General features: G+C 40.5%; 3 protein-coding genes across 18 annotated transcripts in view; 2 read left to right on the top strand and 1 right to left on the bottom strand.

Annotated features, from left to right (window-relative positions):
• The window catches only part of LOC131222347 (protein PIN-LIKES 1-like), a 32,332-nt gene extending 23,197 nt beyond the window's left edge, over positions 1–9,135 (top strand). For 6 of the 11 annotated variants that reach the window (XM_058217381.1, XM_058217379.1, XM_058217382.1 and 3 more), the window contains 7 exons: positions 788–960; positions 1,349–1,513; positions 3,180–3,272; positions 5,623–5,723; positions 7,443–7,495; positions 7,638–7,823; positions 8,707–9,135. In XM_058217381.1, coding sequence (XP_058073364.1) covers positions 788–960; positions 1,349–1,513; positions 3,180–3,272; positions 5,623–5,723; positions 7,443–7,495; positions 7,638–7,823; positions 8,707–8,831 — 896 coding nt within the window. In that variant the 3' untranslated portion in view covers positions 8,832–9,135. The remainder of the gene's footprint in view (positions 1–787; positions 961–1,348; positions 1,514–3,179; positions 3,273–5,622; positions 5,724–7,442; positions 7,496–7,637; positions 7,824–8,706) is intronic. The other 5 variants (XM_058217384.1, XM_058217385.1, XM_058217386.1 and 2 more) reach the window with 5 other exon arrangements.
• Positions 9,136–11,055: 1,920 nt separating this feature from the next.
• On the bottom strand, positions 11,056–14,382 carry LOC131222344 (cell division control protein 2 homolog D). The gene is made up of 8 exons (XM_058217375.1): positions 14,139–14,382; positions 13,236–13,377; positions 13,012–13,073; positions 12,821–12,932; positions 12,201–12,294; positions 12,002–12,071; positions 11,427–11,565; positions 11,056–11,334 (listed from the first exon to the last, which is right to left on the bottom strand). The coding sequence occupies exons 1-8, from the start codon at positions 14,333–14,335 to the stop codon at positions 11,242–11,244; spliced, it is 909 nt and encodes a 302-aa protein (XP_058073358.1). The 5' UTR covers positions 14,336–14,382; the 3' UTR covers positions 11,056–11,241.
• Positions 14,383–19,730: 5,348 nt separating this feature from the next.
• On the top strand, positions 19,731–25,213 carry LOC131222342 (DEAD-box ATP-dependent RNA helicase 42). Of its 6 annotated transcripts, none has more exons than XM_058217373.1 (4): positions 19,731–19,892; positions 20,135–23,667; positions 24,413–24,499; positions 24,626–25,213. In XM_058217373.1, exons 2-4 carry the CDS (start codon positions 20,160–20,162, stop codon positions 24,847–24,849), a joined length of 3,819 nt encoding a protein of 1,272 aa, XP_058073356.1. In that variant the 5' UTR covers positions 19,731–19,892; positions 20,135–20,159; the 3' UTR covers positions 24,850–25,213. The 6 variants fall into 6 exon arrangements, 3 of the variants coding, with proteins under 3 accessions (XP_058073356.1, XP_058073357.1, XP_058073355.1); XM_058217374.1 differs by having other exon boundaries at positions 19,753–19,892; positions 20,158–23,667; XR_009160005.1 differs by having other exon boundaries at positions 19,756–23,667; positions 24,626–25,066; positions 25,164–25,213.
• Positions 25,214–25,767: the final 554 nt, after the last annotated feature.

Genomic DNA, 25,767 nt, shown 5'->3' with positions numbered 1-25,767 from the left:
GGGTGCATGTATAATGGTTGGGCTGGGTATCAGTACTGGCTCACTTGGTGGGACCATATTGGCAAGCGAGTGTTGTCAATGTCAGCCTTTGCCATTGCCGGTTTCCAAGACCCTCGTAGAAGAGGAAAGGTGCTGTCTGGTGGGCAGCCAATCGTAAATTTTTTGTTGATCTACCTTTCAAAAGCTGATTGCTTCCGTCCCCGGAATTGCTGGGAGAAGGCTAAGATGAGGATGACGACGATGTTTATGAGTGGGATATAAGCATAAGGTGGCTAGTGGCTGCAGCCTTGATGCTACGCATTCTGCCATCTCATGCACTGCTGCCAAATAGGCTGTGTAGTTATCTATCCAGTATTGTAAAACTAATCCAGGCTTTCAGTTTCTGTGTTTACTGCGTGATAAATGGTCGGCAAAGGCATTCATTTGTGGGAAGAACCATAGTTCTAAAACTCGCTGACTTGACTCAAAACTCAGCTGAGTCAACTTGCAAACTCATGACCTCAATAAGATTAAAAAGAGTAGGGGCTGGATTCATACTCCTGACCTCAATGAGATGAAGTGAGGTCCTCTACCACTCAGGTACAAGCACTTTGCCGGCACTCATCTTATTTTGAGCTATGGGAAGAACACCCCAATTGATTCTCTCTCTCTCTCTTTCATTATAATTGAAGAATTTCTATTTTTTCCAGTAACTGTATTTCTTACAGAAAACTTCTGTACCATTTCAAGCATTCTTTATGATTAAAATGGAAAGTGATTTTTGCATAGCATCGGTTTTTCTGAACAGGGAATTTAGGTACCATGCTTCTGATTATTGTCCCAGCAATCTGTCAAGAGAAAGGCAGTCCATTTGGAGCTCCTGATGTCTGCCGTACATATGGACTGGCATACACTTCACTGTCTATGGCAGTATGTTCTTCTTTCAAGTTTCTTCAGGTGGCTCACAGCACAGTCAAAAAGGTGGGAGAGAAGCCCACCCTTGATTTTCACTGGGCCCTACATGAGTTGCAAAACCATCTGATTTCCAGCCTGACCCTTCTTCCAGGCCAGATGAAGGGTCTGAACAGCATGGATTCCATATACACAAACCATGAGTGCCCCACTCAAGTCAAGGCTGGGCACCAACTTGTTCCCTGTGCTGTGGCCCAATTGAGTTTTGATTGGCATAAGTTCAAGGCCCTTGAGGTGTGTTGGGGTGACACATCTGGTGGATGGGTTGGATGCCTGAAAACATGTGGGCTGCACATCTTCCTGGTGCCACTGTAGTGGGACCCCCATTTAAAGACCTGAGTGCTAGCATGGAAAACTAATCCCATTTTATTTTTTATTGCTAATTTTTACCTTTCAGATTGGAGCCATTTGTTTGTGGTCTTACGTCTACAACATCATACGAATATCGTTGAGTGAGAGCACTGCAGAAGTAGAGAATGGCTTTGGCACAACATCTCAGGGATATATTGCAAAGTTACTCCCAGAGAACTCCACACCTGAGGAATTTGTTGGAAATGTAAAGGTTACTTTTCTTTTCATTGACTGTTACTTCATTCATTTTGAATGAAAATGAAGTCAATTTAACTACTCTTTGCATTCATCTATGCTCTCTCTCTCTCTCTCTCTCTCTCTCTCTCTCTCTCACACACACACACACACACACACACACACACATGCGCGCGCACTTGACCAGGCAACTTTATATTTACTGAATATATCTTATCGCTTCACTCTACATGCCATGCATTCTGAAAATTACATCACATTTTCATACAATGGAAATGATGGCTATTTTCTATTGAGGCTATGATTCTAAAATTACGTGTCATGATTATGTATTTCTCATACATGCGACAGTTGTTAAGACTGCATGCAATGATTTTGGAACCTTCCAAAATTAATCTTCAAATTCCCGATCTTGATAGGTGAAGAATATCAGTCATCATTAAAGGTGTTGTAGTTCATGTATCCATTTTTAGTTGAAGAAGAGCAAATAGTTCCAAGCCTTGGAAATGTATAGTTTGCTGAGGCACAGGATTCTGGATGTGTGGGTCTCATGGTTTGACAATCCCAACTGTTGTCTGACTAGGGCCATGAGGCCCACTGCAGAGGAGTGAGGCCCTAAAAGTATCACACTTCAGAAATCCTAAGCCTTTGTTTTTTGGTTTACATTGAATGTGAACTGTTGCTGTATTTTTTCTTGCCTATGTGCAGGCTGCTGATCAAAGTCTTAGGACCCTTCAATGTAGGAAAACTTTGGCCCATTCTCCATCCTTGTTAGAGCTCATCAGACAAAAGGGACCAAGCCACCGAACCATGGTCTTCACATGTATAGAATCCCAAGTGTTAGGATCCTTTAATTTATCTTAATGTAAAACCACATGAGAATGATGCAGTTGTACGTTCTCTAGACCCTTTTGCAACTTAGTTGCAGAATCCTTCTAATTAGGTTCTGCTCCTGCTCCTGCTTCCTAGCTGTTTATATTTTACAAACTTTTGGAAACGACACTTCCCTGATCCCACACCTGAATCTAATGCCACTTAGCTTCATGCCTCATGCAACTATAGCATATTGCTTTTCAATATGCATCAACTTGGCACTGTTTGTGGTTGTTAGTACCTATGGTAAGTTGTGTTAAATTAGAAACGTCTAGGGTGTGTATGGCTACACCAAATATCATGAAATTTCATGACATTTTGCACCAAATTAGATTGATCAATCATGAAATGTAATGAATTCATGATATTTGGTGCAACCCGTAAAAAATCTCGTGCTGGCCCACGACTCCCCCAGGAAGACCCTCGATATCCAAACCCTGCAGGACGAAATTCGAAAACGCACCATTAGTTTATTATGTATATCCAAGCAAGTTCTACTAACCCTTCAAAATAAATAAAAAATAAATAAATAACAGGTTCTAATAGATGGTGGGCTATGATAGGAAGCACCGTTAGTTTCTGTTATAGGCTTCTTAATTATTGATATTTGAAAATCCTGAGTTGGTCACTGGTCCATATGAATGATTATTGTTTAAAATGGGAATGATAATGCTGATTTTTTTTGCTATTACATCTGGAATGCTAGCAAAGTTGTTTTTCTTTCTCTGGGAAAGCAACTTTGGGAGACATAAATGCCACTTGCATTTGACCCTTTCAGGTTTTTATTTTTTATTTTTAATCTTGTCTAGGTACCAATTTCATCTCATCTTAAACAGCTTTTGAATACAATTTCTTCAAGTTTTGACTTCAGGAAGCTGTTGGCACCTTCAACCATTGGAGTGGTAGGCAAACTATACTAGCTTTTCTATGATAGCTATTTCTATCTCATCAATATGAACTAAAAAGTAAAGATCATTCTTTCTTTTGTAAAGAATCTTGCAGAAATTGTAGTTCGAAAATTGAAAGTACCATCGTTTTGACATTGATGTTGAGTAATATGAAAATTTCAAAACTTAAACTTGCATTTTAGAAATAGAGTCATTAATGCTCTTTGGAGTACAACTTTACAAACTGCTTTCTGAGAAATGAAATGTATCTCCTGGCACCAAAGATACTACCATGACACCTATTATCCTCGTTGGTGGGGATCAGAGCTGTTGCCTATGGGTTATGGTATATATTTCCTGAAGTCCCTGGCACTCTTTTATTTTCAAGTGTCTGGTATCTTAGATTAAATTGTGAGAAAATGGATGAACATGGTTGCACCTATCTCTATGTACTGATCTTAAATGACTCATCTGTGCTAAGCAAGTTGAATTGCTCTAACTACTTTAGGAATGGCTAAATGGGGATACTTGATGTGGCCCCCTGAAGTGAGATTCTATCTAAAGAAGACACTGTATTACTGAATCAATGGTTTTTCTCTGGTGGTTCTCCATCCTACTCCTACACCCCCCCCCCCCCCTCTCTTCCATAATTTCAGTGATTGTGAGTCCTTGGCAGAGTGGAATGCCGGAATGGCATTCATGTAGCAGATCCCAATTAGTTAGGATAGGCTTAGATGATGGTGGTGGCGATGGTGAATTTCTGTCACTGTGCCGTTTAAGTTGAAGGCTGTAAGATGGCAAAGGGGAAAGCCCAAAGGGATGTGGATGGAGTTAGTAAGAAAAGATTTGATGTCCTGTGCTTGAACTGAAGATCTGGTCCTAGATAGAGTGGAATGCAAGAATGGGATTCATGTAGCTGACCCAAGTAGTTAGGATAAGGCTTGATGGTGAATTTCGGTCATTGTGTAAGGAGACTTTGGGGCAATTTTTATCTGTAGATCTTAACTGAAATATATTGATTTATGACATGTCTCAGCCTTTAAATACTTTTAGGGGGGGGGCGTGCTTGGATCATAAGTTACTTAAGATACTTATGCCTCAAGTAGCTTATCTTGGTTTCTACTCATTAAGCTGAAGTGATAAAGTAACTTTAAGTAAAAAAGTTACTGACCTGTTCCATAGCTAATTGTGAAGTAACTATAAAAGTAATGAAATAAAAAATAAATGCCATATCCTGATCTATGTTACCCAACCACTTTAAAAATGGACGGTTATCCCATGTTTTACCTTACACCATGTTTGGCATTTTTAAGTGTAAAACATTTGACTCGGGGAAGGACCTGAGGTCGAGCACCGTCTTCCTTAGGGGGATAACTATTCTGAATCCACATAACTTCTCTAGACTCATCACAAAGAAACCTCGAATCCATGTGGAAAAGAAAATAGAAATAATTCTAAAATATTCGAAATAATATTATTGATGATGAAAAATGAGTTTGCAACTCTTTAAATAAGGCTATGAACCCTAGGGAGAAGTTTCAGAATCATACTATAACTAAAACTCCTATAAATCGTGACTTACTATAAATACTAAACTTACTATTTATAGACAGTTGTGATTTCCACCAGACCTCATGGTTTTCGGCCAAAAATAGTAAGTGTCCTATTTGGCTCAACCATTCTATTCTCCTAATTATTCTAAGCACTTTTCATGTTGGGCACAACTCCTAAAGCCCAATGGATGAAGAATTATACTCAAACTAAAAATAACTATAAATAGTAAAAACGAAATTAAAACAAGAATTCGACCGTCGATCTGATGGTATTTCACAAATTTGGTGTGGGCAACCCAATGGGTTGGATGGCTAAAGTAGCTCGTCCTACCCCAAAATCATATATGGTACGTCCGATAGCTCATTCCGATTTGCGAGATACGTCCGTTTTAAGTTCTGACAGTCCAGATCACTTCTGTCGTCGACCAGGCCTTTTCTGATCCATCTTGGCCATGAAAGTGTCCACGACCCGCTCTACATCAACATTACCCAAGACCAACACAAGAGTGCCCATTTCTTCTGTAAAGGAGTAACACCGATTGATTTTCTTTCTTCTTCTTCTTCTTCTTCTGTGTGTTAGTAGTTATTGATTGTGATTGTTATGTCTTTAAGAGATGTGGGCTCTTGAAATTTTTAATTTGAACTCACCCAATGGATATATCATTTAAGTTGACAGTGTAAGAGTGCATCAACCATCTATATCCTGGTTGATGCCATAGGGAAGTCTAGTTTTATGTTATATGGTATTTTCGCAATTGCAGACAAGTGTTATTGATCCCTTGACTACACTGCTTTTGTATTTACTTTTATAGATTGTGGGGTTTGTTATTGGAGTAATTCCTCAAATTAGAAGGACACTAATTGGTGAAAATGCCCCTCTTCGTGTGATCCAAGACTCTGCTACTTTGTTAAGGTATCATTCTTAGCCATTAACTTTTGAATGGTTGGATTAAAATGGATTTTCTTGTCTGGTAATGGAATGTGAATTCACATTTAGTTGAAAACTTAAATATAATCTATGTTCTAGAAAGTTTAGATTCAACTCTGGACAGATTTTCTAATTATGGTTTTCAGGTTTTTCCTGCTTGATTTCTATCTCATAGCTGTTCATATTTGCATTTCTTTGTGTGCCTTTGTACAAGCTGAATTTGTTCTAAACTTTCAATTTTCATTCCTTATGGGTAAGACCAGTTTGCAATTATAGGTAGGCCTTAGGTGATCCTTCAAAAAAAGAGAAAAAAAGTAAAAGTAAAAAAGGCTATAAGTAGGTGGCATGAATGAAGTTCTTGATGGTTCATGAACTTTTGGCTTTAGGGTTGGTCACAAAAAATAGGGTGATAATGAACCCCTAGTTTTAGCATTCTATTCAAAAGCAATGTATCTTAGCATATATTTTTCACCTGTCTTTTTTGAGGGTGGAGCTCAGGTTTAACCTTGAAAGGGCATGAAGTGATGATTTTTTTTTTCTTTCTGTCCTTGGCTGATGGATTTCATGAAGCTCTCTTTTTCTTCAGGACTATTTTCTTTGCATTGCGCTATGTTCCAATATCAATTCCTCTTGATATACATACAGACCTTGGAGTTCTACTCATTTACCAACAAAGACATAAACATCAATCTCTGATAAACCAAAATAAAATATACAGAATAAGCACAATGGCAAGAGAAAAAAGTAAACCAAAAAAAAAGAGAGGAAAAATGCATTGAAGGATATAAAAACTTACTGCATCACGTTTTGATTATTCCTTTTGCAAACCGACCGCCTTGCATCCTTGAATCTTCATCAATGGTCTCTAGAACTATCAATATACATCGAGATACTGGCTAATTTGGGCCTTCTAGGGTGTTGTGCATGATGAGATTTAAAAGGAAACAGAAAATTATAACCATGTACACACAGATAATGACTGAATTGGTCTCATCCTTACAACATACAAATATGTAAATTTCTCTTTAGAACATCAAATTTACACCATTAAATAATTCAAAGCCATGTATCATCACTACAAATATGCCACATCATCCACAAAGAACAAAATATATAATGCCCTAATTGATTATGGATTCAATGTTCATCATTGGTGATATGGTACCTTGAATCGATTGGATTTCTCAATTCATGCAACAGAAGCTTGACTTTAACTTCTGAATTCAGAGATCAGTATTTTGGGTCTGAAAGTTAGATTTTAGTATTACTAGATGCATTAATAATCTCTGAGATGTGAAGCACTGTAGAGATTTTAGTGCAAACAGTATCCATTCAGTGATCTTATCCCCGAAAATTCAGTTTGAAGGGTCCCTTTTCAAGTAAGTCGTATGTATTACACACAAAATCAAACTTTTAAAGAAAATACATTGAAAATTTTTAATTGACAGTGTCTCACGTCTTGATCATGCCACCATTTCTCTTTTTGTGTTTTATCCTTTGTAGGTGAACAAAACCACAAAACAAAGGTTCATCCCAACACCATAGAAGTCATGCTTATAACCACCAAAAAACCATTGTGTGGATTGGCTTCCCTTTTCGTTGGTCAGAGGATAACAAACACAAGCTAGTTGGTCCAATTTCTTCTTAATATATTAGAGACAATTTTTTATTTTTTTTGGACTCATCTCTCTCTCTGGTTTGCAGTGATGGAGCAATCCCATCTCTCACCCTCATAATGGGCGGAAACCTTATGAAGGGTAATGACTGACCAGATGTTGGTTCTTCTACTTGTCTTGGATTTGGTTTGAACTAGTGTGCTCATTTGGATCGGCTTAAAATAACCATTTTCCTTTTCTAAATATGAGTTTTTTTTTATTAGTTTCGACTTTTGTCGTTCAGGTATACACGGGTCAGAGATTCAAGTCTCGCTCATTGCTGGAATTATAGTCGTTCGGTATATCGTGCTGCCTCTATCGGGCATTGTCATAGTCAAAGGGGCGGTTCATTTTGGTTTGGTGCACTCAGATCCTTTATATCAGTTCATTCTTTTGCTGCAATTTGCAGTCCCCCCCGCACTAAACATAGGTATATTCTTCTCTTGAGAAATGATAAAATTACAAAATTACACTGCACTTTTAGGGGTGCGTTTGTGTGTAATTGCAAATCGTGATTTGGGGGACTTCAAAGCCAACAAGGTGAGCATCCATTTTCTCACCTTTTCTGCCCCAAATCACTAGTTCCAAATGTACAACTTGTGTTTCGGCACTTACCTTTCTCTTCTGCATTGGAACCGGGAATTTCTGCTCACAGCCACAGAGACACCTTAAAGACACCCTTGGATAGGCAGATTTCAAGTTTCAGTAGGCCCCCAGCATGACCTTAGCCATTCTCTCTTCACTGTCTCTACAGAGCATTGGTTTTGGTGTCCTGATGTGGTGAAGTTTATGGGCCAGATGCCATATATCAACCGGAGTACAAACGGGACACCAGCTGCAGCCATTGATTGCTCATGGAATGGAGAAAAACTTTGATACTCTGGCCGAGTGTGATGGAGGATACACTGGCACTTAAGAAATTACTTAGAAATTGCATATATGGCACCCAAGTAATTTAAATTAAACTTTCTAAATTTAGATTTGTCATGAACCAAAAGTTACGCTTATTTGATTATCTGACTAGTAGGCGGTTAAAAATGTAAAATATCTGATGACCTTATTTCCACAAACAAGGTTCCACAAATCAGAGGTTAGGATTGTTCAACCAATCTGGTTTTGGTATAGAAAGTTTGTGACAGTAGGTTCCACAGTTTAGTTGTTTTTTATTTCATATATGCCCTGTGTACTTAGTGCCTGTGCATCAAGTGATGCTGCCAGAGTATCAAATAGCTCCCCTATGGAATACCATCCAAAGTTTTATGTTACGCTCCTTCCTAATAATTTTTTATACAAATCTTTTAATAAATTGGCAGGTACAATCACCCAATTGTTTGGTGCTGGCGAAAGTGAATGCTCTATCATTCTCCTATGGTCCTACGCATTGGCTTCAGTTTCACTTACACTCTGGTCCACCTTTTTCATGTGGCTGGTCTCTTGATTATGCTGCTCACATCCATGGTTATGGTATGTTAGATCTTGCCATCAGCATGCATTCGTATCCCTTTTGCTGGGCAGTCATCAATTTTTATATATAAAACATGCATGGGGGAGTGCTGAAGACAAACTGAAAGGTGAACTCGGGGGCGTTTATTCAGCTATAGACGACCATCCTATTGTATTTTTTGGAATAGGATCATGTTATTTTCCTACTCTAGGGGCAATTAAGCTAGACACAATCATGTGGTTTGTATTTATGTGATAGTAGCTGAGCTTGGGGTTCAATCTAGCTTTAAGATGATCGTGTAAAGTTTTATGTTACGCTCTTTCCTAATAATTTTTTATCCAAATCTTTTAATAAATTGGCAGGTACAAATCACCCAATTATTCGGTGCTGGTGAAAGTGAATGCTCTATCATTCTCCTATGGTCCTACGCATTGGCTTCAGTTTCACTTACACTCTGGTCCACCTTTTTCATGTGGCTGGTCTCTTGATTATGCTGCTCACATCCATGGTTATGGTATGTTAGATCTTGCCATCAGCATGCATTCGTATCCTTTTTGCTGGGCAGTCATCAATTTTTATATATAAAACATGCATGGGGGAGTGCCGAAGACAAACTGACAGGCGAACTCGGGGGCGTTTATTCAACTATAGACGACCATCCTATTGTATTTTTTTGGAATAGGATCATGTTATTTTCCTACTCTAGGGGCAATTAAGCTCGACACAATCATGTGGTTTGTATTTATGTGATAGTAGCTGAGCTTGAGGTTCGATCTAGCTTTAAGATGATCATATAAAGAGATGAACCGAAATACAAAGATGCGGGATTCTTTTATTTTTAACATGGATTTCAGTTTTTTGTTTGAACTGTCTATCAGTTCTGCTGGAATTGACTTGTCATGCATCAGTTGTGCTGTATGAGGTGTGAAGTTTTCAGGTAGATGAACTTGGAAATGGACAGATTCTTGGATTAGGTTGAGTCTGATCCGGTTCTGGTTGGCACTACAAATCAATATTGAAAATATGCTGGACTTGGCCTGACTTGGACGAATCACCCCCACCATTAACTACACTCTCTTAAGGAGATTTTGTCATCTGCCAGGAAACACTGCTGCATCTGGAAAGGCTTGCCTGAGTTTGACAGGTCTCGTTCAAATGGCACTACAAATCAATATTGAAAATATGCTGGACTTGGCCTGACTTGGACGAATCACCCCCACCATTAACTACACTCTCTTAAGGAGATTTTGTCATCTGCCAGGAAACACTGCTGCATCTGGAAAGGCTTGCCTGAGTTTGACAGGTCTCGTTCAAATTGACCAGATTAGGTTGAGTCTGATCCAGCTCTGGTTGGCACTACGAATTAGCATTGAAAGTGTATGCCAAACTCGGCCGACTTAGATGAGTCACCCCTGGACTGACTTTCAAGGAATTATCTCTTTGCGACGTCAGTTTGAAGATGTGGGGCCCATCATACAGTTGATCCAGAAGGTTTTCTTGATGGATGGAAATCCACCGTGGATGGGGTGGGTTGGAGATGTGGGGCCCATCGTACAGTTTATCCAGAAGGGTTTTTTTCTTGATGGAAATCCACCGTGGATGGGTTGGGGACGTGGGGGCCTACCATATGGTTGATCCAGAAGGTTTTTTTTTTTTCTTGATGGAAATTCATTACTGGCCAGAAATCTCCCTCACAAAAAAATAAAAATAAATAATAATAATAATAATAATCCAGTTGGATGCGGACAACAGAACATCTGCTGTACACTGACTCAGACAGTGTAGCCTGCCTCATGAGTGGACAAACCCAGCGTTCGGGCCCACTATTTATAGTGCCCCATTTGCACAAGACATGTTTGTATTGTGAACATTCCCCCCCTCCACTGAGGTTTTTTCTAAAGCTGCATGCTAGCAGTAACACTTTCAATGTGAACATTTCAGATCCAACTTTCAACGTGAACATATTTTTCCATATGAACCCAAACTTTCACATTCCATAGGTGAAATTTCAGCTATCATATGGAGCAAGTTTAGGCCTGACTGAGAGGCATCATTTCTTTGTATGATCATACATGTTGCGAGCTATTCGCATGCCCGTTTAGCTTTCTAGTTTGTATGCGCTCAAACCATTGAATTTAATTCCAAGTAGGAGATTGCAAAGACTGTTGTCATTCAAAGATTGACAGCATAGAATCACACAACATTAACTATTGAATTTGAGAATGCAAAGATTGTCATTCAAAGATCAACGCGACATAGAATCACACACCCATTAACCATTTCAACATCAAAGATTGCTGTTCATATACAGCACCCTCCTAAATGCTCGAGGAAAGCAGGTGAAACACACACATCCACAACTGTCGTGCTAAGCTTCTAATCGTTGGTGGAACTTAACCACCTTTCAAAGATATGTTTTATCCAAATCATCAAAATATGGGTGCTCCATAGCCATCTTCGCTGAGATACGCTTCGAAGGTTGGTAATGCAACATCTTCTGTAATTAAGGAAAAAATCATAAAGATCAGATTATTAGAGTCATCACCATTACATCCTGAAGTGATACTAATGAAAGCAGGTCCAACTTACCAAAAGCAAATCAAGGCCATCAGCATCAAGATTAGGAACAGCCGATGACAGACTCTGTGGTCGCCACTGAGGGTACTCATGCCAGTCTGGTAATTGGCTGATTCCTGGCCACACATCCTCATTGGGGGTGCCCAGTAACCTGAATTTGGAATCCACTAATGATCAGCCAATGTCAAGATAAGTAATGAAAAACAGGAATGGATGGAAACATCCTTGATATGTATGCTGGGGTCAGGACCCTTGATGACGGTATACCACATTGGATGGGAAGCAGAGCAACAGTTCACATTCAACCAGCAAAACTCACAACTGGATGGCTAGGATTGTACAACATCCAGGTGGTTGCCCACTTGATCAACAGTGCCACATTGGATGGGAAACAGAGCAACAGTTCACATTCAACCAGCAAAACTCACAACTGGATGGCTAGGATTGTACAAAATCCAGGTGGTTGCCCACTTGATCAACAGTGCCGATAGCCCATACATTTTGGCCATGTATCAAGGAAGGACTATACATAAAACTCCAATGACCCAAGTTGCACAATAGCAATTTCATGCAAAAAATAACTAAACCTGAAGATGTGGAGTAGCTGCTGCAATTCAGAGTCTCCTGGAAAGAGTGGTTGAGTTGTAACCAGTTCCGCTGCAATTGTGATTAAAAAAAAAATATCCGGTAAGCAAAAGTCGACATTAGTTGCTTGTAAAATGTTCTTGCTATTTTTAATTTTTATTTATTATTATTTTTTAAATTCATCAGAAGGGACTTTCATACCGAATATGCAGCCTACAGACCACATGTCTACTGGTGTTGAGTAGTGGGTTGCACCCAGAAGAATTTCCGGAGCTCTATACCACAGCGTCAATATCTGAGACAACGATTTTACACAATAGGCGTGAGTCACAGAGAACAAACCCATACAGAACAAAATCTTGTGATTCCAAACCGATGATCAAGTCATGGATTGATGACAAAATTCAGTTGTTTGGGGCAGCACAGAAACAAAACCCAACTAAATGGGTATTTGAAGCAGCACGGAACCCCCCATGCCTGTAATAATGAATTTTCTGGTTCAACTAGTAGCAGAAACAAATTAGTCAGATCTGCAAAAACACAAATCAAGACTAACAGCAACCAAGCACAGGTAAACATCAGGAGGGTGCCTTAAGAGTGTTTTCAACATCTGCCAACCCGGGCCTAAAAGCTTAAGAGTGTTTGCAAGGCTGGAAGTGCAATCTGCCGATCCTTTGCTTACTACATCATTCTGCCCGACCCCAATTCCCTAGGTACTTCCAATATATACATTGGTTTTAAAGCATGGAATACCATTACTCTGATTGTTCCTGATTCTGTTTGAAACATTCAAATCAAGATTCTACAGAAAACATATGTACCTCATGAGTGTACTTCTTGATTGGAATAGTAAATGCTCGACTAAGACCAAGGTCTGCGATCTTAAGCATCATTGTCTTGCGGTCCATTAGAAGATTGTGAGGCTTAAGATCTCTGCAGAAAGAACCGAATAAGATATGAGAGAGAGAGAGAGAGAGAGAGAGAGAGAGAGAGAGAGAGAGAGAGAGAGAACCTGTGCAATACCCCATGGCCATGGCAGAATGCAACACCCTTGCAAAGTTGGTACATCAAACTCTGCAGTGAATTAAATAAACACCAACTTATAAGGATCAAACTCCTCTGATTAATTGAGAATACAAGCTATGAAACCTCATAAAATCAGGCTATCCTCGATGATAATAATACAACTAGTTTTTCTTTAAAGACTGACGAAAATCAAAGGCAGCAAATTCCTACCTTCACATTTTTAGTAGGAATTTTCTCTACAGTCTGACGAAAGCTTCTGATATACTTCTTCAGATCAGTGTCCATGTACTCAAAAACCAGGTACAGGACTGTCTTTCCTTCTTTGTTCTGGCCTTGTTTGAGATCCAACAGTCTGCATAACATCATTGAGAAGAGAAAATAGAGAAAACCTTTAAAAGATCATAGAGGAAACATATCTGTTGGTGGGTGTGGTTTTGAATTTACATAATCCAACTCCTTGCAAGAACCCACAAGAAAGAACAATGTCCGCGGATTTTATTTTTATTTATAAAAAATAAAAACCAATGATATTGAGAAAAATCTAATTGAATAAGCAGAAAAAAGAACTTCCTTTGATATGCAAAAAGATCTGAAAATGCAAAAAAAAAAAAAGGAAAGAAAAAAAAAAAAAAGAAAGAAAGAAAAAAAAAGAGCAAATGCAGTTAAAAATGAAATGGAAAAAGAAAAAGAACATTAAACAGGAGGAAAAAAAAAGAAAAAAGAGAGAGAGAATAAATCCAATGTAGAACATGAAAAAAGAACCAGGGGTAAAAGAAAAAAAAGAATCAAAACCCATTATAAGGAATACATCAAAACAAACAGAAAGAAACCCTAAACACCCATAAAAATCATTTAAAAAAAAAAACCCCCCAAGAAATTCAGAAATGAAACCCTAACCATAGAAAAGAAACCTAACCCGAAAGAACCAAAACGCATTAACGTAGGCATCAGATCAGACCGAAAGAAGCCCTACCCAGGAAATCAAAACCCGAAATGAAACAAAATCCAGACCAAAAACAGATAAAAAGAAAGGGAAAATAAGCCGAAGAATGGGGCAAAAAGGAAATAAAGAAAAAGAGAGAAGATCTGAAAAGGGACATCAGGGAGAAATACCTGACAACATGGGGATCGATGGATAGCATTCTCAACAGCGAGACTTCTCGAAGGGTAGTCGATGGGACCCCTTCTTCATCCTCATGAAGACGAGTCTTCTTGAGAGCGACGATCTTCCCCGTCGCTTTCTCTCTTGCTCTGTAAACCTTCCCGTACGTCCCTTCTCCAACCTTCTCCAATTTCTCGTATCCGTCCATGGATGTCTGCTGTTTTTCCTCTCTCTCTCTCTCTCTCTGATGAAGAAGAAAATTTGCAGTAGAACAAAGATCTACAAATGCGGAAGATAGTCTTATTTTATAGCCGTTGGGGCAACGGTCACATTTTTTTGAAATAAGGAATCTAAAGAGGCTCGCCCCTTCTGCACCTATCACGCGGTGATCGAGGCCGTTCATCTGGACCGTTGTTTCTAATTCAACTTTGTACGGAGTTTGAGATCTCTGAGGAGTATGACTCCTTTTTTCCACAGAACGCATCTAAGGTGGGGATTTGCAGATGAACGGTCTGGATCATCACGTGGTGGAGCAGAGGAGCGAGCAGGTTCTACTCTTTTGGGCGCGCCATCGGATTGCGTTTTGAAATTCAAAACTTGGAACGCTGACTATTGCTGAGGCAATGCGACGGACGTGGATTGTGTAGGTGAGTCGCTCACTGCCGTTTACTATGGTGTGAAGAGACTGTGGGGCCCACTGTGATGTATGTGTTTTATCCACGCCGTCCATCAGTTTTTTAAGCTCATTTTAAACCATAAGACTAAAATTGAAGTATATCCAAAGCTCACGTAGACCACACTTTGGAAATAGTGGGTTAAGGAGTGCACCGTTGAAACCTTCCTACGTCCCATAGGGATGTTTATTTGTCAGCCACCTGTTCATGTAAGCTGATTACCCCGGATGTCAGAGATATTCCTGTGCCCGGGGCTGTGCAGGGTCCACATACATGTACTTGACAAATCCTCTCCATCCATCTGTTTTGCGAGACTACGATAGGACAAGGTCTAAAAAGAAGGAAGATCCAAAACTCATGTGGGCCATACCACACGAAACAGTGGGAATTGAACATCCGGGGAGAGAAGATTTGTATTAGGATGATATTTCTGCCTACAGTTTATCTGGGAGGTAATAATCATATGAACGGTGCACACAAACATCATGGTCAGCTCAAGGAAGGTTTCGTCGGTGGACATTTCCGTTCCAACCGTTTCTTTGGTATGGTACGCCTGATTTAGACCATGAACTATCGTGGTATATTTCAAAACAGATGGAAAGAGTAGATTTTTCCCGTACTTCCCTGTGAACCCCACGCATCATAAGGGGATGCCGATTTTAGGTTGAAAGCCTTTGGCAGTAAGTTCTGTGCTGGGAAGCTAGCTGGGGCATCCGTGACGTTTGTTAGAAAATCACTATGTCGACCCATGTATCATTTAGGACCTGAGATTAAAACTGAGGTGGATCCAAAACTCAATTAAGCCCCATGAGAGGACATGGTGGGGATTGAATGACTACTGTTGAACCATTGATTTGGCCAGTTTTTTAAATATAAAATTCATTGCAACGGGATTAACCTTATAAACAGTTTGGATGACATATAAACACGAAGGTGGACTTCAACCTTATCATTTCTTTCCCACTTTTCCCTCCCGTGTGAGTGCTTTGAGTTTTTGAATTTGCCCTTTTTCAAAAAAAAATAAAACATTAAATTTTTTTTTTTCTCTTTTTGGTTTCACGTCTGAAAAACAAATTTATTGGGTGAATTTATTACAAACATTATGGCCCGCCTACCTAACTTTTTAGGGCTGGAATTTCCTGTGAAAGGCTTTTCCAAGAATCGCCATCCTTTCTAGTGTCACACCAACCTGAGGGAGGGAAAATGTAAATATTGGGCACGTTCAGTTCCCACTATCCCATTGAAATATTGGTCTCACGCCTTAAGGTGAGTTGGAAAAAATGGATTGACTGAATATAACACATATATCTTGGTAGGCTCCATAGTCTTTGTACCAAAGCTAAAAGTTGGTGAATGCCTCGTTACCCAATCCACGCCTAGATGAGATAATAGAGCTTGAATTGGAAGCAGACATATATACAGTCACACCTGCAAGGAATTTAGGTTCCTTGGAAAGTGGGGAGCACCATCAACAAGCTGTAGGAATTTTTGGATGGGTAAATCTTTAATTATGAAAATTTGGAATTAAAAGATTATTAAAAGAAAATTAAAGAATATAACCTATTCGTTTTTGGACTCTGTTCGTGCATGCGCACCACACCACACTACGCCGCATTCATGGCATAGATTAGGGCTCATGTCATAGCCCCCTAAACAACCAAATTCACATGCCCCTGCTTAAGCCCTTTGTAAAATCTTCATCTTGTAAATTCAAAATTTTTTTTCGCCTATTTGATGTGGGATTAAATCCATACCACTACAAGACAAAATAACTTTGTTGTTTTTTTAAAAAAAATTAGATGAAAATTTTTAAATCATTTAAAATTATTTATGTATTTATTTTGAAACACCAAAATACAACGCAAGCTGAGCCCAAAAATAATACTAAGTTGGTCCACTCATTAAGAGGGCATGATGTATCCCCAATAAATATTAGATTATCTATTGTACTAACTAGTTATGTTTGATAGTAACAAAAGTTTAATTTTCATTAATGGTTCAACTAGAGCGGACTGCCTTATCTGGACTTACAGCGGTTGAAAAAGAAGTCAGGCGCTTGTTGAGGATCATCCTAAAAAGTTTGGTTAATTAGTATATCTTTTTGAAAGTCAGCCAGTCTTCCATCTCTCCAATGAATGGGTCGCAAGCCAGAAAAGGCAGCATCTCCCACCTCTTCCTTTTCCCATCCACAACCAGAAAAATATAAATTTACTTCTAATATCTCTATGACCATTCACTGTGGCTTGCTTGAGTTTTGAATCATACTGATTTTAGTGTTATCTATTTATACTCGTTGAGTCATCATATTAACGAATATGTTGAATGATACACACCATGGTTGGTATCCCATTTCCATTACTCTCTGTAGTGTGACCCAACTGAGTATTAAATCTGGTTTTTTTTTTTTTTTTTTTTTTTTTAAATCCCTAAGGTCCTTACATTGAGGAGAGGATCAGATTGATTAAGTGAATTCTACATATACAACATGGTGGTCCTGATTGGTGTTTTACCTACTCTGTAAAACTCTAGTAAAATATCTGTTGTTGTGCATTCCAGTCTTACATGGCTGCAAGGTGACCGGAGTCCCCTGTAACCCCTTGTTCAAGCAATTCTTGAAACACCCAAGCTCAATTGGCCTACCAGTTGTATATGTAAAATTCATTTCATTTATCAGGTTCTATCCTTGATTCTAGGATTCATATAAAGATTACCCAAATCCATAATCAGCTAGGCCATACCATAGGGAATAGTGGGGATGGGATGCCAACCATAAGTGTAATTTATGGTTCTAGGCCTCATTAGTGTAATTTACCAGCATGAAGTGAAGATATAAAATTTTTTTAAAAAAATAAAAAAAAATCAGATTTATCCATCCCTCAAGCAGACCACAATATGATTCATATAAGGTTTCTCGCCTAATGGACAGAGTGGGTTAATAAGCATACACAACGTGGCAGGCCACATTGATTTTTTTATTTTTTATTTTTATTTTTATTTATGAAGCTGCACTTAGACAATTCCTGTCCAACTCCATTGGTTTTGATATGAGTGGTTTGCTCAAATAACATGTCGCAATAGCATATATCATGCGTTGGGCTGGTTTATTGCTATTAGAGAATATGGAAGTGTTTTAATGAAATGAAGATACTCATGTATTGAAGATGTACCTTTCAAGCATTTTGTAGTTGGTTGCATAATAAGGATTTCTGCACTGTGGATATTGTCGAAGGAAGAAGGTTTCAATCGCGATCCAAACAGCATGAACAGTAATAAACCTTAGGACTCGAGTAGTGATGCTTTCAACAAGAGTGGCATTGATGCAACTCATGACAAATCGGTTGGTTTTCTGTCATTCTTTGTTTGGAAACTTCAGATTTCTCAGAGATAGGCAAAACCTTTATTATATAGCCATAAAATTTTAAAAAATTAAAGAGAAATAATGAAATCATGGGAGAGATTCAAGGATGTCTAATTAGAATGGCTAAGCATAGAAAACAGTATGGCCTGGTGTAATATGAAAGTTGTGTAAAACTTGTGTTACTACCCAATCAAATAAATGATTTGTGTTATTGAAAAAGGCCCAAAATCCAATGGCTAGAATCAAGATATATCATAGGATAGTAAACCTCTTGAGAGGATACATAATTAGAAAGGACAAATCATTGTTTTATACACCAATTTTTTACTTTTTATGAGGACTAGATTTGTGTGCTGGGCTACAATGTAAACACAGGTACACGTTAGGGTGGGGCCCACACAGCTCCCATGAGGTCGACCTCAAAGTACCATTCCCCCTACACACTCATATCATCACTACATCCATCACTTATCTTTACTTTCCAATACCTCATGTGAATGTCCTATCATCCATTTTAAGCATTTTTTGGATCAAATTTCATCTATAATGGGTCTGATTAAATGGACATCCTGATGGCAAGATAACCCCTCCATTTCAAAAATAAGACAGATCCAATCTCAAGTGAGTAGGGATTGAATCCCACGGCTAAAAGCTTTTTAGGAGCCACAAAAGTTTTGGATTATATTGATATTTGATTTTTTCCTATATCCAGTTTTGTGTGACCTTATTAACAAGTTGGAAAATGAATTTTATTATAGGCATTAAAAAGTTTTTAAAGTTAAGCATTAAATGATCACTGTTTCCTTACCGTGTGGTCCACTTAATATTTGAATTTCTTCATTTTTGGACCGTGCACTAAAAGGGGTTATGAAAAACTGATGTACGGCGTAGATATACAACACATATATCAAGTTGCTGCTCTCCTACCATGGGCCACGCCTGTTAAAATTGAAATTTTAATTGGGCTGGCCCTGAAACGGCTCAAAATCCCGGGGCGAGGCCAACCAAGGCCCGGTCCGTTGACAGCCCTACCTAACAGTCATCCGCTGATGAGAGAGAGGGTAGTATCTCCTACACGTGCGCGACATCGTACTTGCTGGATGGTTAGATCCCATCTGATGCGTAGATCAGCACGACTCTTGAGACAAGCCGTCCAATTAGGGGTATCCCCCCGATCAACGGGCCGATCTCTTCACACGTTTGACACGTGACACGTGTGATAAGCAAGGGGATTAATCGTGTTTTTACACACTCGCCTCTTAAACGCGTCAACGATGAATAATCATGTGAGATCCAAGAAGCTCAACATGTGGGTCTCGCTTCTTAAATTCATGATATAAACATTCAGGATGATCTGATTATCATATGAGCCACACTTCTGTTCTGAATGTGAACCGTTGGTCAGTTTATCTGGACCGTTGTTTGTTACGTATAAGAAGGGCCCCACAATAGAATCCAATGTACTGATTTTTGGGAAAAGAAGTCAGCTACACAGTTTGGCCCACCCAAGAGCAGATCCGATCTCTCACACGCGTGGCATTTCACCTCGTGTGAGAGGCGAGTGGTAGAAAAGTGCACTTTTCTACGCATTCCTCAGCCCGAAAACCCGCGAAGCAAAGTAGAATCGGAGAGAGAGAGAGGGGGAGAGAGAGAGAGAGCTGCTGCAGCGAAGAAACGAATTCTAGGGTTCGGAAAACATCTCCTCCTTTTCTTCGTCGATTCTCATAAATCAAGTAAGTTTCTGGACAGATATCCTCTCAAATCTCTCAAAAGTTTGTGGACAGATTTCCTCTCAAATCTCTCAAAATAGCTTCCGTTTTTTCAGAAAATCCTGTAAATCTTCGATCTAACCCAATCGAGATATCACATCGCAATCGAAATAGTCCTCTTTTTTTCTTTCTGTAAATAGATTGACCGTCAATCTAGGGTTTATTTGCTGAGGTTCTGTTCCAAATCTCAAAAATCCGATTTCTAGGGTTTTCTTCGCGTGGATTATAGGCATGGAAGACGGCAAGCACAAATCTAGGAGAGATGATGGTGAGAGGAAGGAGGATTCTAAGAGAAGCGACCGTGACCGCGATCGAGATCGAGAGAGGGACAAGGAGAGGAATGGAGAGAGATACAAGGATCGGGAGAAGGTTCGGGATCGGGATACAGAGAAGAAGGATCGTGAAAGTCGACGGTCAGACAGAGAAAGGAGCGTGGATGAGAAGTATCAGGATAAGCATCGGGAGTCTCGGCATAAGGAAAGGGAGAAGGAGAGGGAGAGGACGAAAGAGAAGGCAAAAGATAGAGAGAGGGAGAGGGAGAGGGAGAGGGAGAGGGAGAGAGAAGATCGAGAAAGGGATAAGGAAAAAGAGAGGGAGGAGAGGGAGAGGGAGCGAGAAAGGGAGAGGGAGGAGAAGGAGAGGGATAGGGAGAGAGAAAGGGAGGAGAGGGAGAGGGAGAGGGAGAGGGAGAGGGAGAAAGAAAGAGAGAGGGAGAGGGCCAGGGAGAGGGAGAGAGAAAGGGTGAGGGAGAGGGAAAGGGAGAGGGAGGAGAGAGAGCGAGAGAGGGATGATAGGGAGAGGGAAAGGGAGAGGGTTAGGGAGAGGGAGAAGCGCCGGGAATTGGATAGAGATGAGGACAGAGATTATGAAGATGGTAGGGAACATGACAGGAAGCGGCGCAGGAGAGATGATGATTCTAGAGAGAGGGAACGGGAGCGGAGCAGGTCGGATAGGCACAAGGAAGAGAATGATGACAGTAGAAGGAAGAAGAGCGAGGACGAATCTGATGGTAAAGAGAAAAAGAGCCGAGAAGAGGATCTAGAGGAAGAGCAGCGGAAGCTGGATGAGGAGATGGATAAGAGGAGGCGGAGAGTTCAGGAGTGGCAGGAGTTGAAAAGGAAGAAGGAGGAACACGAGAGGGAAAACATGGGTGATGCAAATGCTGATGAACCTAAGTCTGGTAAGAATTGGACCTTAGAAGGAGAGTCCGATGATGAAGAAGCTGTTCCAGCAGCAAAGTTGGACAAGGATCCAGACTCGAATGGAGATGCTAAGCCTGCAGATCAAGATGGGGATGCCATGGCAGTAGATTCTGAGAATGGGACTGCTGTACCTGATGGAGGTGAAGCTGCTAATTATGAGGAGGAAATTGATCCCTTAGATGCTTTCATGAACTCTATGGTATTGCCTGAAGTTGAAAAGCTGAACACTGCAGATGGTCCAGCCACCACATCTGACAATAAAAAATCAGATCCTGGGAAGAAGGATCTGAAGGACAGTCGTAGTAATGGTGATCAAGTGAGAAAAGGTACGAAGAAAACAATGGGAAGAATAATCCCAGGTGAGGATTCTGATTCAGATTATGGGGATCCTGAGAATGATGAAGTTCCGCTTGAAGAAGAAGATGACGACGAATTCATGAAAAGGGTGAAGAAGACAAAAGCTGAGAAACTATCAATTGTCGACCACTCGAAGATCCAGTATCCCCCGTTCCGGAAAAATTTCTACATCGAAGTGAAGGAAACTTCAAGGATGACATCTGAGGAAGTTGCTGCTTACCGGAAACAACTCGAATTGAAAATACATGGGAAAGATGTGCCCAAGCCTGTGAGAACATGGATCCAGACTGGATTGACAAGTAAAATTCTAGATACAATAAAAAAGCTTAATTATGAAAAGCCGATGCCAATTCAAGCTCAGGCGCTGCCAATCATTATGAATGGTCGAGACTGCATTGGTATTGCAAAAACAGGATCAGGTAAAACTCTAGCTTTTGTGTTGCCAATGTTGAGGCATATCAAGGACCAGCCGCCAGTGGTCCCTGGTGATGGGCCTATTGGGCTGATAATGGCACCTACAAGAGAGCTTGTACAACAGATTCACAGTGATATCAGGAAATTTACCAAGGGTCTGGGTATTAACTGTGTGCCTGTATATGGAGGCTCTGGTGTTGCTCAACAAATCAGTGATCTAAAGAGAGGCACGGAGATTGTCGTCTGTACTCCTGGTAGAATGATAGACATATTATGTACGAGTAGTGGCAAGATCACAAATCTGCGTAGAGTTACTTATTTGGTTATGGATGAAGCTGACCGGATGTTTGACATGGGTTTTGAACCTCAGATCACTCGTATTGTTCAAAATACCCGACCAGACCGACAGACTGTACTTTTCTCTGCCACTTTTCCTCGTCAAGTTGAGATACTGGCCCGCAAGGTGTTGAACAAGCCTGTCGAAATCCAGGTTGGTGGAAGGAGTGTTGTTAACAAGGATATAACTCAGTTAGTTGAGGTGAGACAAGAAAGCGAGAGGTTTTTAAGGCTGTTAGAACTCCTTGGAGAGTGGTATGAGAAGGGGAAGATCCTGGTTTTCGTCCACTCGCAGGAGAAATGTGATTCTTTATTCAAGGACTTGCTCAGGCATGGTTACCCTTGCCTTTCGCTTCATGGGGCTAAGGATCAGACAGACCGTGAATCCACCATCTCTGATTTCAAGAGCAATGTCTGCAATCTGATGATTGCGACAAGTATAGCCGCTAGGGGTTTAGATGTGAAGGAGCTTGAACTGGTGGTGAACTTTGATGTTCCAAACCATTATGAAGACTATGTTCACCGTGTTGGTCGGACCGGTCGAGCTGGTAGAAAAGGCTGTGCGATCACCTTCATCTCAGAGGAAGATGCAAGATATGCACCAGATCTTGTAAAAGCCTTAGAACTTTCTGAACAAGCTGTTCCTGCAGATCTAAAGGCACTCGCCGATGGCTTCATGGCGAAAGTCAATCAGGGAACGGAACACGCCCATGGGACTGGTTATGGGGGCAGTGGTTTCAAATTCAACGAAGAGGAGGATGAAGCCAGGAAAGCTGCAAAGAAGGCCCAGGCAAGAGAATATGGTTTCGAGGAAGACAAGTCGGATTCAGACTCAGAAGATGAAGGGGTTCGGAAGGCAGGGGGTGATCTTTCACAGGCAGCTGCTCTTGCTCAAGCTGCTGCCTTGGCCGCAGTTTCCAAGGTCGCTATTACTTCAATGCCAGTTCCGGCCACAGCTGCTCACTTGCTTTCAAATGGAGGACTACCAGCTGTGACACTCCCTGGTGTGGTGGGTCTACCAAACACTGCTGCTTTGCCAGCAACTTCCCTGGCCAATGATGCCGCTGCGCGTGCGGCAGCGTTAGCTGCTGCCTTGAATTTGCAGCATAATCTTGCCAAGATACAAGCTGATGCAATGCCCGAACATTATGAAGCAGAGTTGGAGATCAACGACTTCCCTCAGAATGCTCGGTGGAAGGTGACCCACAAGGAGACGTTAGGTCCGATTTCGGAATGGACTGGAGCTGCTATCACTACCAGAGGGCAGTATTATCCGCCGGGTAAGATCCCGGGTCCTGGAGAACGCAAGCTTTACTTGTTTATCGAAGGCCCCTCCGAATCCTCTGTTAAGAAGGCAAAAGCTGAAGTTAAACGAGTCCTCGAGGACTACACAGCGCAGTCATTGTCATTGCCGGGTACAGCCCAGCCAGGCAAGTACTCTGTTCTGTAAGAATCTTGGTATGTTCTTGGAGTGTTTTTCTACCGCCAAACTTCTATTGCTTTGCTATTCTGTAATAGACATTAACTAGACCAGTAGGTGCTTGAATTTTCTAAGGTGTAAATGGGTTTTTATCCATACTCACAATTTTTTGTTTTAATTTGGGAATCAATATGCAGCTACTACCAAGGGTTAAATGCCTTTATCAGTTTTTTTTTTTTCCATTTCATCTCTTTGCACCTTTGTTTTGTAGCATCTGACGCCTGAAATTTGATTTAAAAAACGGGACTTGTGTGAAATTGTGGAAGTCTTGGGTTTATTTTGTTACAGGATAACCTGAGATATTATCCTATATGATCATGAAGAAAGGACCCATTGCTTAAAAATAAAAAAAACCTTTGTGCATTAGCACAAGCTCTTACTATTGTATTACCAAAAGTAGAAAGAAAAGGGTACTGCTTTCAGTAAGTGTGGGTGTAGATATCAATTCCCAGGAGAAAAACTGCTGAAAATTCTGGGCCAAGATTTACCAAATAATATACACTGATGGTTGGAAAACAGCTGGAGGAGTCCATTAACCATAAAAAAAATATTGCGAGGCATTGTTGTTTTCTTTTCTTTGTTTTTTTGTTTTTAAAGATTGATTCATCTTCTTAAAGATTCAAAGTACTCGCTTCAAATTTGCACAAGTTTTCCGCCCGTTGATTTTACTTTGTTTATCCTTTCTTTGATACAAGGGGAAGATCCGAGCCTTTGCTCCCATGTGCGACCCTGCATCTTTGTTCGCATGAGATGGCGCTCGACAGGGTGGCAAGCAATATACGGTGGGCCCTGCTTCTCTGCGCCTGTTCCATCCAAGTCCAGCACTTCCGAAACTCCAATCTCATTCATATTTTTCTTCTCGGTGCCCTCTCTGGGATCCTGATCTCTGTGTTCGTTTGTGTTTGTAGGTATGACTCAGAAAATCCGGAAGCCCTTGATGGTTTCAGTTTGGATCCCACTCAAGCTGATGTCGGGCTTGTCCAGACATTTTTTCCATTTCCTTCCATTGATTTATCGATATTTTGATTTCTTAAATTTATATCTCATTCTTCTCCAGTTTTCCTTTTCTCTTGGCATTTCTTGGGCCTCTCTTTTAGAAATTTATATCATTCTCCTCCTTCCAGGGAAATGATATCTACACCCACTGTTTCTTCTTTCTGCATGCACCCTTTTTTCTACTCTTGGCATTCGAATGGTGCACTTGGTACTGGTCTAATACCAATAGTAGAAAAAAGTTGTACTATTTGTCAGGGAGGAACGCCTACTGTACTGGCTTTGCATGAGGCGACGGAGGGTTTGGCGGCACATGCAGTGGCCTGACCATGGGTGTGTGGTGATCCTTTAACCAGGTTGGTCCATTCATCAGGTGGGCTACATGTACACATTCAACATGGACAATTGGCCAATTTCTGGCACTTACTGTATGGCCACATAATGATCAGTCAGACCTGAAGATTCGTACCAAGAGGAACAGACAGCAGGACCAGCTTGTTGAATGGCTCGGATCTCGCTTGTTGAATGGCTCGGATCTCTTGTACGTGAGCTATTGTCTGAGAGGCAAGCTCAGCAGAGACGTCCCCCATAATGGAACCGAGAAAAATGGTATGAAAAAAACACAACACAAATAGGGAGAGGGTTGGAACTCTTTTTTTATGTGCTGCTCAGCAAAGTCATTGACTTAGTTATTACTAGTAAAAATTATTTGCTTTTAATGTAATTATTATGACCTGATAATTTGGGTCCACTTATCCGAATGTCAGTGGTAGATTCAGGATAGAAGCCTATTATCAGAGGCTACAGAATTGGAAGGGTTTAAAACTCAGCTCTTCACCAGGGTTTGGATCATGCCGGGTTTGATGTGAAATGGACCCTTACTTTCCCTTATTATGGGGTGGTTTGATGAAGCACATCTGCCTCTCACACCAGCACCTCAGCTCTTGCATGGTCTGGTGGTATGAGATTAATCATCTGGAATGCCCGGTGGGTGGATTGGTGAAGTCCTTGAAAATGTGGCCTTACCAAAAAAAGGGCTGCACCCAATCAAAACCAA

This window comes from Magnolia sinica, chromosome 13 (assembly GCF_029962835.1).
Source record: "Magnolia sinica isolate HGM2019 chromosome 13, MsV1, whole genome shotgun sequence".
NCBI classification, from domain to species: Eukaryota; Viridiplantae; Streptophyta; class Magnoliopsida; order Magnoliales; family Magnoliaceae; genus Magnolia; species Magnolia sinica.
This window is presented reverse-complemented; position numbering and strand designations above follow the sequence as displayed.